The following is a 19,430-nucleotide window of genomic DNA, read 5'->3' on the forward strand; positions in this document are numbered from 1 at the left end:
ATTACGGACAGAGAAATTAGAAAAATAATCGTCCCACCCACCGAACAATAAAGGTGAAAAAGGAACATTACGAGTTTGAGAATTTTTTGTACAGAAAAAATAAAGAACTAACTGCCTCTGAGGTGAAAGACAAAATCTTATATGTTTTTGGTGTTAGTTTGTCCATTGCAACGCTTAAAATAATACGGAAAAAACGTGGGTGGACCTACAAACAAGCATCTTATTGCCAACTTATAAGCGCCAAAAATTGTGCTGTGAGGAGGCATTTTGCATTAGAAATGTTGCGGACAAGAGAAGAATTCCTAGATGTAATTTATACAGGTATGTTTGTAATGTTAACAATTTAACATTTTTTCTAGTGTGTATAGCAATTAGTATACAAAGTCCCTTTGACATAATGTCATTAGTCGTACTTGGACTGAGGCAGTGCTGATCAGTCCTGATCAACCCAGTTACACAATCGACCTAGTTAAATAACTTTGATATTATAAAGCATGTGGTCCACGGTGTAGATGCATATCGGTGGCCTCTCTGTCAAAATGCTGCCTCTCTGTTCATTCTCGGCTGCCTCTCTGTTATAAACATGAAAAATGGATGATCGTAATTCACAAAACAGACAAGAAAATCTAGAATTAAAACCCGTAATCACATTTGTGCATAAAAAGAGGTGGTCCATAAGTTGAATCATATTATCCAGCTACAGGTTCACAGTATTCCGCAGGTCCAAACGCTTATCACAAACTCTATCGAAGATAGAATGATGACGAGGGTTGTGGAACAATCGTGCACACATGCCACTTTGATGACTTTTTAACATAGTTTTTCCGTAATATGTCAAATATCTAATGTCATTGATATCATCTTTATGATCAAAACTTTACGTTCAATGTACGCTATATAGTAATTATCGTCAATTTTACTTAACAAATGCCTACTTTCGCTTTCGTTGTGACACGGAAAGCCTCTCGATCGGCTCACTTTTCTGGCACGGGCAGCCTAGTCGTCGATTAACATTGTTATTTTTCTAAGTAAAATGAGTTTAACACTTGTTAAAAGTATTGATAGTAAAAACTTTAATGTCAGAATATTGGATGTAAATATCAAAGGCGAAAGGGGACTTTTAACGTAATTATTTTGACTAACGCTATCGGCGACATATAATCGAAAAGGCTTCCCGTGCCAGAAAAGTGAGCCATAACACAAGCATAACACAGATGGCCAAGATGGCCCTAGTTCGTTCACCTTTTTTAAAAAGGCCTTGTTCATTTCTTAGTTGAAAATTCAGTACTCTAGAGCATATTAGATTGGTTGTCTTCTGTTTACTTTTGCAGTGTGAGCATATGTCCATTGTCCATTTTGCAATGCAAACATTTGCAAGTAATGCTAATTCTACATGTGTTTACAATGTTTTTTGTAAGATTTTGACCTCGTGACCAAGATTTTGACCCCACATGACCCAATGTCAAACTTTGCCTAGATATCATCAAGAAAAACATCCTGGTCAAGTATCATCATTATTGGACCAAAACTATGGCCTCTAGTGTGTTTACAAGGTTTTTGTAAGATTAAACCCCATGCCCTAGATTTTGTCTCCACATTGCCAAACGTCAAACTTGACCTAGATATTGTCCAGACCAACATCCTGGTCAAGTTACATCATTATTGAACCCAAAACTCTGGCGTATGGAGTGTTTACAAGGTTTTTGTAAGATTTGACCTGGTGACCTATATTTTGACCCCTCATGACCAAACATCAAACTTTGCAAACAAAAATAAATATTATGACCAAGATTCATCCAATCTGAAACAAAGTTGTGACCTCTACAGTGTTTACAAGGATTTTGTTTAATATAATGAAAAGTTTTAAATCTAAGGGCAATAGTTCTGGAATTTATTATGTGATTTTGCTCATTATCAAACTTGACTGAGATCTTGCGGCCATATAGCTTCTCAGCAACTTTGATAAAGAATGCTTGAGAAATGTGAATGCTAGAGTGTTTACAAACCAAATGTGGACAGACGGACAACAGACAAAGACCAATCCTAACACTTCACCTGAGTTAAAAAGTGTGTTTTTTTCACCGATCTGAGCCATTTTCCAACTCATTCGAGTTATCAATGAAACCAATGTCTTGACTTAGTTTCATGATGATTGGGCAAAAATGTTACTTCAAGATTGTTCACAAGCTTTTTTTACTATATAAATATAAGGAAAACTGCCCCGTCCCACTGGCAGCCATGATTTTCAACGGACCGGAACCAGTTTCGAACTTAACTCACGTATCTTGGAAACAAATGTTCTGGCCAACGTTCATGAAGATTGGACCAAAAATGTGACTTCTAGAGTGTTCACATGTTTTCACTATATACCGATACATATAGAGAAAACAGCCACGCCCCCTGGTGGCCATGTTTTTTCACCAATCTGGACCATTTTCAAACTTGTCCGCGATATCAATAAAACGAATGTTTTGACCAAGTTTCATGATGATTGGGCAAAAATTGTGACTTCTAGAGTGTTCACAAGGTTTCTCTTTAGCCAAATAAGGACAACTGTCCTGCTCACTGGCGGCCATGTTTTTCAACGGACCGGAACCACTTTTGAACTCAACCAACACATCATTAAGACAAACATTTTGACAAAGTTACATGAAGATTGGGCATGAAATGTGACTTTTACAGTGTTTACATGGTTTTTCTTTTTTTTTACCTAGTGACCTAGTTTTTGACCCAGTTTCGAACTCGATCAAGGTATCATTGAGACGAATCTTCTGACCAAGTTTCATTGCTAGGTATAGTGCCATATTGTGCAAGTGTAGCTCACTGCTAGGTATAGTGCCATATTGTGCAAGTGTAGCTCACTGCTAGGTATAGTGCCATATTGTGCAGGTGTAGCTCACTGCTAGGTATAGTGCCATATTGTGCAAGTGTAGCTCACTGCTAGGTATAGTGCCATATTGTGCAATTGTAGCTCACTGCTAGGTATAGTGCCATATTGTGCAAGTGTAGCTCACTGCTAGGTATAGTGCGATATTGTGCAAGTGTAGCTCACTGCTAGGTATAGTGCCAAATTGTGCAAGTGTAGCTCACTGCTAGGTATAGTGCCATATTGTGCAAGTGTAGCTTACTGCTAGGTATAGTGCCATATTGTGCAAGTGTAGCTCACTGCTAGGTATAGTGCCATATTGTGCAAGTGATGCTCACTGCTAGGTATAGTGCCATATTGTGCTAGTGTAGCTCACTGCTAGGTATAGTGCCATATTGTGCAAGTGTAGCTTACTGCTAGGTATAGTGCCATATTGTGCAAGTGTAGCTCACTGCTAGGTATAGTGCCATATTGTGCAAGTGTAGCTCACTGCTAGGTATAGTGCCATATTGTGCAAGTGTAGCTCACTGCTAGGTATAGTGCCATATTGTGCAAGTGTAGCTCACTGCTAGGTATAGTGCCATATTGTGCAAATGTAGCTCACTGCTAGGTATAGTGCCATATTGTGCAAGTGTAGCTCACTGCTAGGTATAGTGCCATATTGTGCAAGTGTAGCTCACTGCTAGGTATAGTGCCATATTGTGCAAATGTAGCTCACTGCTAGGTATAGTGCCATATTGTGCAAGTGTAGCTCACTGCTAGGTATAGTGCCATATTGTGCAAATGTAGCTCACTGCTAGGTATAGTGCCATATTGTGCAAATGTAGCTCACTGCTAGGTATAGTGCCATATTGTGCAAGCGTAGCTCACTGCTAGGTATAGTGCCATATTGTGCAAGTGTAGCTCAAGACCTGCCTGCGCATCTGCTAACGCGACTACTAAACCTTCATAACTATAGCAGATATAGAAGCTCCTGACAACACTGTGCATTATGTCCTAACATGACGGTGCAAATGACCTGATAAGACTGCGCAAATGTGCAGGCTGGTCTGGAGCTATGCTGGCTGCACATGGCCAAAGACCCATTATCACATGAAGCAGCGGATATCTTGAATCCACTTTTAGTTTTTATAACATGTACTTGATAGCAGTTCCCTCTCATATTAAAGTAAAAGAACGAAACACACCGTATGAAACTGGTATTTATTTTATTGCACATACAATAAGACTGTATCAAGTACCTTTCCGTTGACATTCAAACGAAATGATATTCCTACATAAAAACGATGTTGACACAACTTGAGACAACTGACGACCTCCGAGTTTGACACTCACAGCGGTACTGATTGTATAGTAGGTAACTAGATATAGAATCAAAACAATCTGTCTGTAACAAAAATCTGACATAAATATACACTCACACATATAATTTATAGTTAAAAAACAACAACAACATACCAGATTATACAAATGTTCAATATTTTGATGAGCTGCATCATGACATTATGTTGGCGTGGTTTACAGCACAGTTTTATCCGAAGTGGATGACTTGTTTTAACAAGTGAAGTGAATACCATACTGTTGAACAATTAATAGAATCTGTCTCAAAATGTTTCTTATTTAAATGCAATTAATCTCATTTTATGCATATTTTCTCATATAATCACTCACATATCAGTCATCCATATTTTATCCTCAACTTTTATCAAAAGGGCAAAGAATTTTGGTTATTTAGTAAATATGTGAAGATTTATCATGTGACCTGGGGCATAGCCAGTTTTGACTTTTGGATCATGATTTGAACAAATTAAGAAGACCAATGAACAGTGTTACACTGCAAATAAATAAAAAGAACCCTGCAGTTACAGAAGATTTTTTAAGTCATTGTGAGTCTATATTTAAAGTCTATATTTATCATATTCCTCCTGGAGCATGTCATGTTTTGACCCCAGGGTCATGATCATCTGATGAAAAATAAAAACATATCAAAGCTCTTGGACTTTCAGAAAAGATTATTCAATACATTTGTATATAAGTCTTTATTAATCATGTAACGCTTGCATCATTGCCATTTTTTACCCGAAGCAAAGGGAAGTGATTTGTACAAACTTATGAGAGGACCACTACACAATGTAATACACCAAATACTACCACTGAACCTTGCATTTCAGAGAATTTGATTTTTTTATTTATTCAAACCTTTGGGTGTGGCCAGATTTCACACCAAATATAAAATACTTGTGGTTTTAGAGAAGATTGTTAATGTTTGAACTATTAATACTATTTTTACCTCTGGCGATCTCAATATGCTTAGGACCAAAACGATAAGAACTAATTTGATAGAGTGTAACCCAAGGATCAAATCTGTAATGTTTCATTTAAATACAAGTGTTAAAGACGTTGTTTGAATAAAAAGTTTCAGACAATGCTCCACAAATAGCTTATGATGCACCAAGAAAGACATAACATGCAATCCAAAAAGCAAGTTCACATGTGAGCTAGGTCACAAGTCTTAACAACTAAAAATAAATTATGGACAACTTATCATGAATCAGTTATCTGTAGAAGTTTAAACCTTCCTTTTCAAAATGTTCTACAGCCCACATTGTTGCATATTGTTATTAATGTTAGATATTGTCATGTTTAAACCACTCTAATCATACCCTCCGAACCTAAAGAACTTAATACCAGCAAGAAATTAATGTACAGAAAAAGTTTAAGTGTGGATATTTATCATTAGTTAAAAATGAAGTTTAGAAAGGTTACATAAAATTACATTACTGCTTATTAAAACAGTGTGCAAATACAAAGACAACCATGTTAAAACTAGAGTGCCAAACTGTCACAAGATACGCCCGTTTGAAGGTTTTGGACACCATGCTAAATGCTTGAAATGCACTAAGTGACCTAGTGGCCTAAATTTTGACCCGGAATGACCCATATTTGAACTTAACCAAGATGTCCTTTAGACACAACTACATACCATATTTGGTGAAGATCGGATGAAAACTACTTCAATTAGAGAGCAGACACCATGCTAAATCCTTGAAATGCACTTAGTGACCCCGTGACCAGATTTTTGACCCAGCATCACCCATATTCGAACTTGACCTAGCTATTGTCTTCATACAATATCTGACCAAATTTGGTGAAGATCGGATGAAAACTACTTCAATGAGAAAGCTGACACCATGCTCAATGCCTGAAATGCACTAAGTGACCTTGTGACCTAGTTTTTGATATGGCTAGACCCAAATTTGAACTCAACCTAGATATCATTTAGACATAACTTCTGACCAACTTTGGTGAAGATCGGATGAAAACTACTTCAATAAGAGAGCGGACATAATGCTAAATCCTTGAAATGCACTAAGTGACCCCATGACCTAGTTTTTGACCCGGCATGACCCATATTCGAACTTGACCTAGATATTGTCTAGATACAACTTCTGATTAAGTTTGGTGAAGATTGGATGAAAACTATTTGAATTAGAGAGCGGACACTGCTGTGGACGCCCCCGCCAAGGGTGAAACTATAATACGTCCCTTTTTAAAAACGGGCGTATAAAAATCACTTGAGGTGTCAAATTCTTAAGAGTTAATAGGGCCTAAACATTAAATACACCTAAAGTGAGATATTGCAAATATGTCTCACTTCATTCATACACACAGCTAAAAATGTTTCAAACTGAACACATCAATCTCTGGTTAGAGTTTGGCATAACTTTCTAGAGCGTCAACTACGAAATGGATTCATTGTCTTGTAGAAAAATGGCCTGAATGTCAATAGTCAATAAGCTTCATACTGATACTACTCAGCTTGATGAATGTATGTAAAGTGTCATCCCAGACAGAGGCTAATCAGGGACCACACTTCCAGCTTTTTTTATGGATTTTTCTGTTTTAATGAAGTCACTTGTAAATGAAAATTCTGTCTAAGTGGAAAGCGTCGGACCTAATTAGCCCGTGCAGTCTGCACAGGCTAATCTGGGAAGAAACTTTATGCACATGCATTAAGCCTAGTTTTCCCCGAGCGGGCCTAAAATTATTATTTGCTTTCCATACTTTTCTGCAAACAAAACTAATGGAAAAATTTCATCTTGTACGCACTACGTCAGACTGAAGCCTAATAAACATTCACTGTACTGAGATATGAGACTGCATGTTCACACACAATACACACTGACTGGACTGGACTCGCACACCTATGACAGATCACTAGTCTGTCATTGTGGACTAGAAGTACTCGTAGACATCAGAATACCATACACACATGTTAAAAGTACAAATAAATGTTGTATAGTAATACATCATACATTAAATAAATATTATTTTAACTTGGAAATAGAGTTACTATTTAGCTGCTTAACAAAAGATAAAATAAAAGTTTAACAATACAAAACTTGTACAATAACAGTAACATAATATCTCCATGCATTCAACAAGAATAAATTTCTCTAAAAAACACACCATTAATCATTAAACATAGGTTATCATTATGTCAAAAAATCTTACAAACAAACAAGTAAATATAAAAGCAAATTAACATTCTACTTCAGAGATTGATTATCAAAATACATAAACTTAAACCAATATATTTGACAGAACAATCTGTATGAACATGCACACACATTCCATAAATGCATTTCACAAAAACAAATCTGCATTTTCTAGTCTGTAAAATACAATACAAAGTTCAAACAATTTTTGCTAAATATATCTTTCACATTTACATTATTCTCAAAACCTATTTCTGTGACATAAAAATTGCCTTTTATGGAATTATTATTGACTAGTTATTGGTATGCACTTTCAACATGTAAAAGTATTTTTTATTTACATATTTTTAATCAACAGATGCTAGTCTTTCTAGCATGTTTTTAAACATTTTATGTATTGAATAATTCTCAACTAAAACCTTTACATTATTTGAGACAAATTAAAAATAAATGTTTTGCTTAGTTACATCTTTTATTTGCCATATTAACCAAATACTGAATAACAATTTACCAAATACTGAGTAACCATGAACAAAACATCAATCTAATTATAAAGAAGAGAAATAATGATAATGCTTTTTTTTTCAAGTAAATGAATAAAGACTTCAGATGACTTAATATTTAACTGGTAACACAAAAGAAAATAAAACTGTTAAAAAGCTGCCATTAAGTTGTTTTCAACAAAGTGGGTTTGAGACAGAGTGTGAACAATTTCCAATCAAAAGTACACAGATGCAACCCAGTATGAACATAAAATGACGTGTTTGTTAAAACCAAACATAAAGTGTCCCATGAAAGCCATAGTGCAAATAACACTGATAAGCCCTTCTGGCTTTCAAGGAACAATTTGCTAGCAACATGTGCACAACACAACTGCGGAACATAAAAGTGAATGCCAACACTATCTGCAGGCAGATTTGTCACTTTCACAGAACTTTTCTCAGTATAAGATAATATCCAAATAAGTTTTGTTTACATAATAACAACAGGGATAATGTTGTGCATTGTGCAGTCAAAACAGTATAATATAAATTTGATTTACAATTAGGAAGAAATCATTGAAAAAAACTGTTGCTTTTTAAGATAACATCTTTTTTATTTTTGACATTATGCATTAACTTTCCAGGCTATACATAAACATGGTATATAAGCAACAGAAACATATTTTTTTTTACTTTCAATAGATAAAAGTACAAAAAATGAGATATATAAATAAACAATTCATATTTTGCAAGACCTTGAGATTCACAGGAAAATAGATGATGCTTACGAAGCAAAAGGATTAAATCAGATCAACAATTTACATACTCTTTGAGTTATCTTAGAATCCTGACAGACAGACCCACCAATGGGCCGGGGTTTAAATCTTAGTACCTATAGTTCCATCTGTTCAACCCATAGGGGACCAAAATCATACAACTGAGGGAGGGAGGAATTTCACAGAACTTGTAATAAAATGCCCAAAATAAGGAGAATGTAAAACAATCCTCATGTATGCAAGATGCTTTTATCAATTAAATTTCAGAAGACCAAATAAAATTGCACTGATAGTTCTTATCACAAACAATACAATTTCCTCATGCACTTGTTGTAAGACAATGTGAATCATTTAGACAAAAGCAGTCATATAAAACATAAACCATTAAAAAAAAATTATGAGGCTACCACGGTTAGATCATATTATGGCCAGTTTTAATCAATAATGTGTATTATGCTATCAACTTTAGATTAATAAGCAAAAACTTACTTTTTATCATGTATAAGAATGAAAACAGACAATACAATTTTTTAATTTAATACTTTAGTTTGCCTACATCTTGGAACAAATAAGTAATAAGTTATGTAAAAAAAACATATGAGCCGTGCTTTTTGAAAAGTCCAGCTTAATGCAAGTGCATAAAGTATTGTCCTTAATTGACCTGTGCAGTTAGCACAGGCTTGTCAGGGATGACACTTTCCCTCTACATTGGATTTTAATTTAAAACAATCTTCTGTTAAACAAAAAGCTCCATTACTGTGGAAAGTGTCACTCCTGATAATCCTGTGCCTACAGCACAAGATAATCTGGGACGACTTTAAATGTACATGTATAAAGCCTGGTTTTCCTAGAGGGCTACTTATATCAATACCTCTACACACTTCCGCATGTAAGAGCTTTGCACCTAAGGGCTCTGGTCTCCAGGCAACCAATCACCAGGTGGCCCTGGTCTCCAGGCAACCAATCACCAGGTGGCCCTGGTCTCCAGGCAACAAATCACCAGGTGGCCCTGGTCTTCAGGCAACCAATCACCAGGTATGATGGGCCACACAGCCTACAGAGATCCTCTTAAATGGACACATACAGACGACAAATGATAGTTTCTCTAGAACTCTGTCACAACAGGCATATTACCATTGTGAACACATTAATATCTAACCATGCTTTGTTTCACAGAAAGCTTAATCTACAAACACCCTGATTTCGTGATACTTCCTAATGATAAAGTTCTGCTTTGTCTTTTGTATCTAACTCTTTATCTGCCCATAAAAGCCAGGAGCATATGCACTAAAATACGCATAAGCCCTTCTGGCTCTAAAGGCATGATTTCGTGTGTGTTCAACAAACAAAAGTAACAGAATATCAATGTGTTCACAATGTATAAAATTGTTTGAAAGACTGTAACTAACATGAACATCAGAGTTCCTTCATCTGCTGGAATACCACGGGTGACGATGTGTCCAAGCCTGGGATCACAGAAGACAGGCTTCTTGCATGGTGAAAAGAACCATGTACGAAAAACACACTGCACAATATACACATAGATATAGAATCTGAGAGTGAAAAAGAAAATTTCAAACAAAAACAACTTGAAGCCGTCTTGAATATTGAATATAATTCTTTTGTTTCTTTGCAGTAATTTGTTCGTTATTGATACGCGACCCCCACCGCCCCACCAGCCTGGTCAAGCTTCCCGTAATCCGGATTGATGAATGAGAAGCCACGGAATTCTTCTTGGTTGATTGCCTTGACCACTGCAGGGTCGATCGGTGTCAAAACTGGCTCCTCCGTCGTGAAGTCTTTGTCAAAGTTGTTGGCATCTGTCTTTGATTTCTGGAGAATTAAATATACATGAGTAAGGTGGTTTCCACATGAATAGAAATACCTTCTTTTGTAGTTTTCAACAACTACCGTTAACATGTGATTTCAACCTGACAAGAAACATTTCATGAAAATTTTAGGTTATATAAAACTCAAAAAAGATTGAAACAAGAGGGCCATGATGGCCCTGAATCGCTCACCTGACTCATTAAGATCAGATGAAAACTATGACCTCTATTGTCTACACAATGTTTTTCTATGATTTGACCTAGTGACCTAGTTCCTGACTCTAGATGACCCAAATACAATCCCAATCCAGATTTCATCAAGATAAACATTCTGACCACAGTTCATAAATATTGGATGAAAACTGTGACCTCTATTGTCAACACAAGGTTTTTCTATTTATTTGACCTAGATTTTTACCCCAGATGACCCAAATACAATCCCACCCAGATTTCATCAAGAATTCTGACCAAATTTCATAAAGGTTGGATGAAAACTGATCTCTAATGTCTACACAAGGTTTTTCTATTATTTGACCTAGTGACCTAGTTTTTGACCGCAGATGACCCAAATAAAATCCCAACCCAGATTTCATCAAGATAAACATTCTGACCAAATTTCATAAAGATTGGATGAAAACTGTGACCTCTATTGTCTACAAAAGGTTGTTCTATTATTTGACCTATTGACCTTGTTTTTGACCCCAGATGACCCAAATACAATCCCAAACCGGATTTCATCAAGATAAACATTTTGACCAAATTTCATCAAGATTGGATGCAAACTGTGACCTCTACTGTCTACACAAACAAATTGTTGACGGACGGACGCACAGACACACGCAGGCACGCACAACGGACGCCGGACATCACACGATCACATAAGCTCACCGTGTCACTTCATGACAGGTGACCTAAAAATATGTGTCGGAGATAAACATGAACAGTTGTGGTTAAAATCCCATAGAAACAAGGGCTGTTTGTAAAACATGCATGCCCCCCTATATGGGCTATAAGTTGTAGTAGCAGCCATTGTGTGAATACGTTTTTTGTCACTGTGAATGGTGGTGGTGGTGGTGGTGGTGGTGTAGTTGTAGTAGTAGTAGTAGAAGTAGTAGTAGTAGTAGTAGTAGTAGTAGTAGTAATAGTAGTTGTAGTCGTAGTTGTAGTAGTAGAAGTAGTAGTTGTAGTATTAGTAGTAGAAGTAGTAGTAGTAGTAGTAGTAGTAGTAGTAGTAGTAGTAGTAGTAGTAGTAGTAGTGGTAGTAGTAGTAGTAGTAGTAGTGGTAAAAGTAGTAGTAGTAGTGGCAGTAGTAGTAGAAGTAGTAATAGTAGACGTGGGGTGGTGGTGGTGGTGGTGGTGGTGGTGGTGGTGGTGGTGGTAGTAGTAGAAAGTACTAGTAGTAGTAGTAGAAGTAGTAGTAGTAGTAGTAGTAGTAGTAGTAGTAGTAGTAGTAGTAGTAGTAGTAGTAGTAGTAGTAGTAGTAGTAGTAGTCTAGTAGTAGTAGTAGTAGTAGTAGTAGTAGCAGTAGCAGTAGCAGTAGCAGAAGCAGTAGCAGCATTACAAGACCAATACTTAAGAATGATCAAATGGGAAAAGGTAACCTAGCACTGGCAGTAAATATGGGGCTCATTTACAGGTCAGATTTGGAATCTCTGCTGTAAAATGAGATTTTGAATGAATTAAAGGGAGGCAAATCTGTAATAAAAAGAACATGCATTAATCGTAGTTGTTTCCCTTGTTTGAACCATGCTAAATCCTAACAAGTTTGGAAAGAATTGGATGAAAAATTTGGACTTTATTGCATAAACACCATTTTCTCAATTCAAGGGGAGGTAATTCTGTACTTCATGGACCAATAATGCTCATTTTTTGTAGGGTTCGTGTCCTCATTGATATAAAGACACTGTGCAAATTTGGAAAGGATCGGACAAAAAATGTGGAAGATTTTTGAAAGTTTTCACAAAATAGGCAAAAACGAATAAACATGCAAAGTTCAACGAGCTCCTGCGGCCATGTTTTTTGACGAATCAAATTTCTTTGAACAACTTTTTCAGGGGAGCCGTCAAAGGTCATCCCTGTGAAATTTTTTGAAAATCTGATGAGCGGTTTCTGACAAGAAGATTTTTTAAGGTTTTTACCATATATGGTCATGGCGGCCATCTTGGTTATGTGATCAAATTTTTTTTAACAATTCTTTTGTCCCATGACCTAGGGATGCTCCACATGAAATTTAGTTGAAATTGGCTCAATGGTTTAGTAGAAGAAGATGTTTACAAATTGTTTACAGACGGACGGACGGACGCCGGACGCCGAGTGATCACAATAGCTCACCCCGAGCTATCGCTCAGGTGAGCTAAAAACATATCAAGCGATTCAGTTAATTTAAAATCTATATTTAATTCATCAACATGACAAGGATACTTTTGTATAATAAAATCAGATGGATATCATTAGTACAATTAATTTCATAACTTTTATTTATTTATAAACATAATAAATAAATAAATTCCAACCGAAAAGGTGATGAAGGAAAACATGGCCAAACTAAGTCTCAGTTTAACCCTTTACCACTAAGTAACTGATTTTTCTGCATTTGTTGTCCCTTAGGAAGTTAAATGTAATTAAAGACCCTTCTTACTAGATTCTAGTTTTAAAGATTTCATCACAACCCTTAGATACTGATGAGCAGTGAATAGCATAAAACCTGAACAGACTGCGTGTTACTTGTAGGCTGTTCTGTTTTTTGCTGTTTGCAAAAGCCATATTCACTTTGCTTCTTATGGGAGAAAGGTTTTATTTTACTTTGACCACTACGAGTGACCTTGCCCTAGAAATGGTTCAGTGTTTGAAACCTTTTATCAATAAAGTTCAATATTTAATTATCTGAGATTCAAATTGGTACTGGTAAGAAATGTTGTCTTGCAGCGATGTTGCATTGGTGACAATAGTTCTGTATTGTTTAAACAGTTAAACTGTATGGTACAATAAAATGTGTTGAAAATTAAATAATTATCCTAATAAAAACTCACAATTTTAGGTTTAAATGGTGGTTTAACTGCTTTTTGTTCTAGAAGCTCCCAGTTAATTTTTTCATGAAAGAATGGGTGGACTAAAATGGCCTTTTCCGCTCCATGATTCTTGAAACACCCAAGCCGCTTAGCAGGGTTTTTGGTCATAAACTGAAAAATACAATAAATGCATACAATTGCTATTGTCAAAACTATCTCACCAACAAGGTTTATCTAACCAAACAGCCGAATATCTTACTCAATTAAAAAAGCTGCACACTGAAAATAAGATAACCAGACATGAACCACAGACACTGATAATTCTTTTTTTAAGAGCATATACACAGCGAGGACATTTGTCTGTACAAGTTAAAGAGATCCATACAATAAAAGAGGATGAAAACACAACATATTTGGGACTCTATATGAGTTGTGTTCTGAGAAAACTGGTCTTAATGCATGTGCGTAAAGTGTCATCCCAGATTAGCTTGTGCAGTCCGCACAGGCTTTTTAGGGACAACACTTTCGCTTTTATGGTATTTTTAGTTTCAAGGAAGTCCCTCCTAACCGAAAATCATGTTTAGGCAGAAAGTGTCGTCCCTGATTAGCGGACTGCACAGGCTAATTTTTTATGACACTTTACACACATGCATTAAGCCCAGTTTCCTCAGAACACGACTCATATTATATTCACTGAATGAACATCACAAACATAACATTTTATTACAAAATCAAGGTAAATCAGGTAATTGCTAAGATAATCAATATTTGCTGGAGTTATATCTTTTTATCATTACGTAATAATCATGCAATTTATTCATTTAAAAATAGATTTCATAATTAATTTCTGATTGTCAAGTTACAAGTGTCTAGTTATGCCCATAATGTCTGTAATTCCAGAGTAAACTACACAGGTACATGGCTATTAACTCTGAATCTCTCCCCACTCACCCCTTTAAGGGCCGACACTGCCTCCTTGCTGAGCCAGACAGGGTAGAGCACGTCGTCATGAAGGATGGACTCAAACAGGTCGTCCTCATTCTCAGCCTCAAAGGGTGGCTGCCCCGCCATCATCTCATACATGAGCACACCCAGGGCCCACCAGTCCACTGAGGCATCGTACTCCAGCTCCTGCAGGATCTGAAAACACAGGAGAATATATTTAAAGGATCTGACAAAACACACAGGGATCTGATTAAAAGGATCTTACACAACGCATAGGGTTCTGATTTAAAGGATCTGATAAAACACACAAAGAAGCTGATTTGAAGGATCTGACAAAGCACACAGGAGATCTGATTCGAAGGATCGGACAAAACACACAGGGAATCTGATTAAAAGGATCTGACAAAACACACAGGGGATCTTATTTAAAGATCTGACATATCACAGGGAATCTGATGTACAGGATCTGACAAAACGCGCAGGGGATCTCATTTAAAGGATCTGACAAAACACACGAGGGAACTGATTTTAAAAATCTGACAAAAACACAGTGGATCTGATTTGTAGGATCTGACAGAACAGAGGGGATCTGGTTTTAAGGATCTGACAAAATACACATGGATCTGATTTATAGGAATTGACAACACAATGAGATCTGATTTATAGAATCTTACAATGCACTGGGATCTGATTTATAGGATCTGACAACACACTGGGATCTGATCTTAAGGATCTTACAATGCACTTGGATCTGCTTTATATGATAAGACAACCCACTGTGGTTCTAATTTACAGGATCTTACAACACAGGGGATCTGTTTATAGGGTCTGTTTTGTAGGATCTGATTTATAAGATCTGACAACACACAGGGGATCTGCCTGAAAGGATCTGACAATACAGAGGATCTGAGTTAAAGGATCTGAAAAACACAAGATAGTTTCCTTTTTAGAGGTCCCCAGAAATTCTATAATGTAAAACAATGTTTGCTGCCCATGAAATTAAGTTGCTGCCCATGCATGATTAGATCTTAACCCTTTCCCACTTAGAAGCAAAGTGAATTTGGCTATGTGCAAACAGCATAAAACCAGTACAGCCTGCGAGTAACTTGCAGTCTGTTCAGGTTTTATGCTGTTTGCTGCTCATCGGTACCTTAGTTTTGGAAATGAAGCCTTTACAACTTGAATCTAGTAAGAAAGGTCTTAAATTAAATGTCATTTTCTAAGGAACTACACATGCGTAAAAATACGCATCTAAGTTGTAAAGGGTTAATAGGATGGGGTCAGACAAGGACAGACATCGGCTCTAACAATGGGAGCTGAGGATGGACATGTGGATCTGAAGACATGGAGAATCTGATACGAGGCTATGAGGCCAGACAGGTATTGGTGAATACTAGTTACCTCCGGCGCGATGTAGTCAGGTGTGCCACAGAAAGTCTGGGTGAGCTTTCCCTCGTACATTCCCTCCTTGCACATCCCAAAGTCTGCGATCTTACAGTGGCCCTCGCTGTCAAGCAGAATGTTGTCCAACTTCAGATCTCTGTGGACAGAACAACACAATAGTACATCATGCTCACTAATTTGTGAATGATAAAAGACTGCAGAGTGACTCGTTGATTGATCTACATGGGCAGAATGACTTGCTGTTTTGATCTACATAGGCAGAGTGACTCGCTGATTTGATTTTCATAGGCAGAGTAACTTGATGATTTGATCTACATAGGCAGAGTGACTCAGTGATTAGATCTACATGACAAGAGTGATGCAATGATTTAATCTACATAGGCAGAGTGACTCGATGATTTGATCTACATAGGCAGAGTGACTTGATGATTTGATCTACATAGGCAGACTGACTCGATGATTTGATCTACATAGACAGAGTGACTTGATGATTTGATATACATAGGCAGAGTGACTTGATGATTTGATCTACATAGGCAGAGTGACTTGATGATTTGATATACATAGGCAGAGTGACTCGATGATTTGATCTACATAGGCAGACTGACTTGATGATTTGATCTACATAGGCAGAGTGACTTGATGATTTGATCTACATAGGCAGAGTGACTTGATGATTTGATCTACATAGACAGAGTGACTTGATGATTTGATATACATAGGCAGAGTGACTTGATGATTTGATCTACATTGGCAGACTGACTTGATGATTTGATCTACATAGGCAGAGTGACTTGATGATTTGATCTACATAGGCAGAGTGACTTGATGATTTGATCTACATAGACAGACTGACTTGATGATTTGATATACATAGGCAGAGTGACTTGATGATTTGATCTACATAGGCAGAGTGACTTGATGATTTGATCTACATAGGCAGAGTGACTCAATGATTTGATCTACATAGGCAGAGTGACTCGATAATTTGATCTACATAGGCAGAGTGACTTGCTGTTTTGATCTACATCCGCAGAGTGGTTTGATGATTTGATCTACATAGGAGTGACTCGATGATTTGATCTACATAGGCAGAGTGACTTGATGATTTGATCAACATAGGCAGACTGATTCGATGATTTGATCTACACAGGCAGATTGACTCGAGATTTGATCTACAAACTAAGAACAAAATAATTGCTGTATTTACATTTTTTGCTTTATACAAAAAGAAGCACATCCCTTACCAGCTACACCAGTCAGTTTTTTTTTTTATTTGTTGCCATAGCAACCAGAAATTTTGAAGTAGGAAGAAAATTAAATGAGGTGCATAATGTTCATATTGCCATCTATCCATGTTTTAAGTTTCATGAAAAAAATATGAATAACTTTTAAAGTTATCGCAGGATCCAGAAAAGTGTGCAGGATCCACCATTTTCAGCAGCATTTCTAGTCTATTTGTTGCCATAGCAACCAGAATTCTTAATGTATGAACAAAATGACATGAAGTGCATAATCTCCATATTGCCATCTGTCCATGTTTCAAGTTTCATGAAAAAATATGAAAAACTTTTAAAGTTATTGCAGGATCCAGAAACGTGTGACAGACTGACAGACAAACAAGAGTGCAAACCATTAGTCCCCTCCGGTGAAACCAGTTGGGGACAATAAAGGTATCATTTCAACTGGGCCAGTATTTACCTGATAATGTTGAATAAGAAATAATTTTGAAATTATCATGTAAAATGGCTTATCACTGTTTCATAAATGAAAGATGAACTTCAATTGTTTGTTTCAAATCCATACACACGTGGCAGCTTTTTGTTTTGTTAACAAATCGGAACCATTTTCAAACTTGGTCAGGATGTCATTAAACAAATGTTCTGAGCAAGTTTCATGAAAATTGTACAAAAAAATGTCACTTCTAAAGAATTAAAGAGAAATTTATTTAATTTGATAGTGACCTAGTTTTTGAGCCATGTGAACCAGATTAAAAACAACAAATGTTCTAGCAAAGTTTTATTAAAATTGGGCATTAAATTTGGCGCATTGAGAGTGCATACAGGCAAATGTTGACTGACAACGCATGATGAATAACAGAAACAAGAGGGCCATGATGGCCCTGAATCGCTCACATGACTTTCCAAATACAATCCCAACCCAGTTTTCATCAAGATAAACATTCTGACCAAATTTCATAAAGATTGGATAAAAACTGTGACCACTATTGTCTTCACAAGGTTTTTCTAATATTTGACCTATTGACCTAGTTTTTGACCCCATGTGACCCAAACACAATCCCAACCCAGATTTCATCAAGACAAACATTCTGACCAAATTTCATGAAGATTGGATGAAAACTGTGACCTCTATTGTCTACACAAGGTTTTTCTATTATTTGACCTAGTGACCTAAATTTTGACCCAAGATGACCCAAATACAATCCCAACCCAGCTTTCATCAAGATAAACGTTCTGACCAAATTTCATAAAGATTGGATGAAAACTGCGACCTCTATTGTCTATACAAGGTTTTTCTATTATTTCACCTACTGACATAGTTTTTGACCTAGTGACCTAGTTTTTACCCTAGATGACCCAAATACAATCTAAACCCAGATTTCATCAAGATAAACATTCTGACCAAATTTCATAAAGATTGGATGAAAACTGTGACCTCTACTGTCAACACAAACAAATTGTTGACGGTTTTTCTATACTAGACCTATTGACCTAGTTTTTGACCTCAGATGACCCAAATACAATCCCAACCCAAAATTCATCAAGATAAACATTCTGACCAAATTTCATAAAGATTGGATGAAAACTGTGACCTCTATTGTCTACACAAGGTTTTTCTATTATTTGACCTAATTTTGACCTAGTGACCTAGTTTTTGACCCAAGATGACCCAAATACATTCCCAAGCCAGATTTCATCAAGATAAACATTCTGACCAAATTTCATAAAGTTTGGATGAAAACTGCTAACCTCTATTTTCTACAAAAGGTTTTTCTATTATTTGACCTAGTTTTTGACCTAGTGACCTAGTTAATGACCCCATATGACCCAAAAACAATCCCAACCCAGATTTCATCAAGATAAACATTCTGACCAAATTTCATAAACATTGGATGAAAAATGTGACCTCTACTGTCTACACAAACAAATTGTTGCTGATTTTTCAATTATTTGACCTTGTGACCTAGTTTTTGACCCCAGATGACCCAAATACAATCCCAACCCAGTTTTCATCAAGATAAACATTCTGACCAAATTTCTTAAAGATTGGATGAAAACTGCGACCTCTATTGTCTACACAAGGTTTTTCTATTATTTGACCTATTATATGACCTAGTTTTTTACCTAGTGACCTAGTTTTTGACCCCAGATGACCCAAATATAATCCCAACCCAGATTTAATCAAGATAAACATTCTGACCAAATTTCATAAAGATTGGATGAAAACTGTGGCCTATACTGTCTTAAGATCTCCTCCAGAGACACAAAGTACTAGTTCTAGTCCCAGGAACTTACACGAGAGCATTTCAAATAAGCCTTAGGCTTTTAATGTTATTGAGATAAATTAAATAGGTTTAAACTAAACTAGAGTACATATTTC

General features: G+C 36.5%; 1 protein-coding gene across 1 annotated transcript in view; it reads right to left on the minus strand.

Annotated features, from left to right (window-relative positions):
• Positions 1-4,057: 4,057 nt before the first annotated feature.
• LOC127874698 (calcium-independent protein kinase C-like) overlaps positions 4,058-19,430 on the minus strand; it is a 48,043-nt gene continuing 32,670 nt past the window's right edge. The window contains exons 12-15 of the mRNA XM_052419234.1: positions 15,807-15,945; positions 14,412-14,600; positions 13,482-13,631; positions 4,058-10,456 (exon numbers count right to left, since the gene is read on the minus strand). Coding sequence (XP_052275194.1) covers positions 10,271-10,456; positions 13,482-13,631; positions 14,412-14,600; positions 15,807-15,945 — 664 coding nt within the window. The 3' untranslated portion in view covers positions 4,058-10,270. The remainder of the gene's footprint in view (positions 10,457-13,481; positions 13,632-14,411; positions 14,601-15,806; positions 15,946-19,430) is intronic.

Source organism: Dreissena polymorpha, chromosome 3 (genome assembly GCF_020536995.1).
Source record: "Dreissena polymorpha isolate Duluth1 chromosome 3, UMN_Dpol_1.0, whole genome shotgun sequence".
NCBI classification, from domain to species: Eukaryota; Metazoa; Mollusca; class Bivalvia; order Myida; family Dreissenidae; genus Dreissena; species Dreissena polymorpha.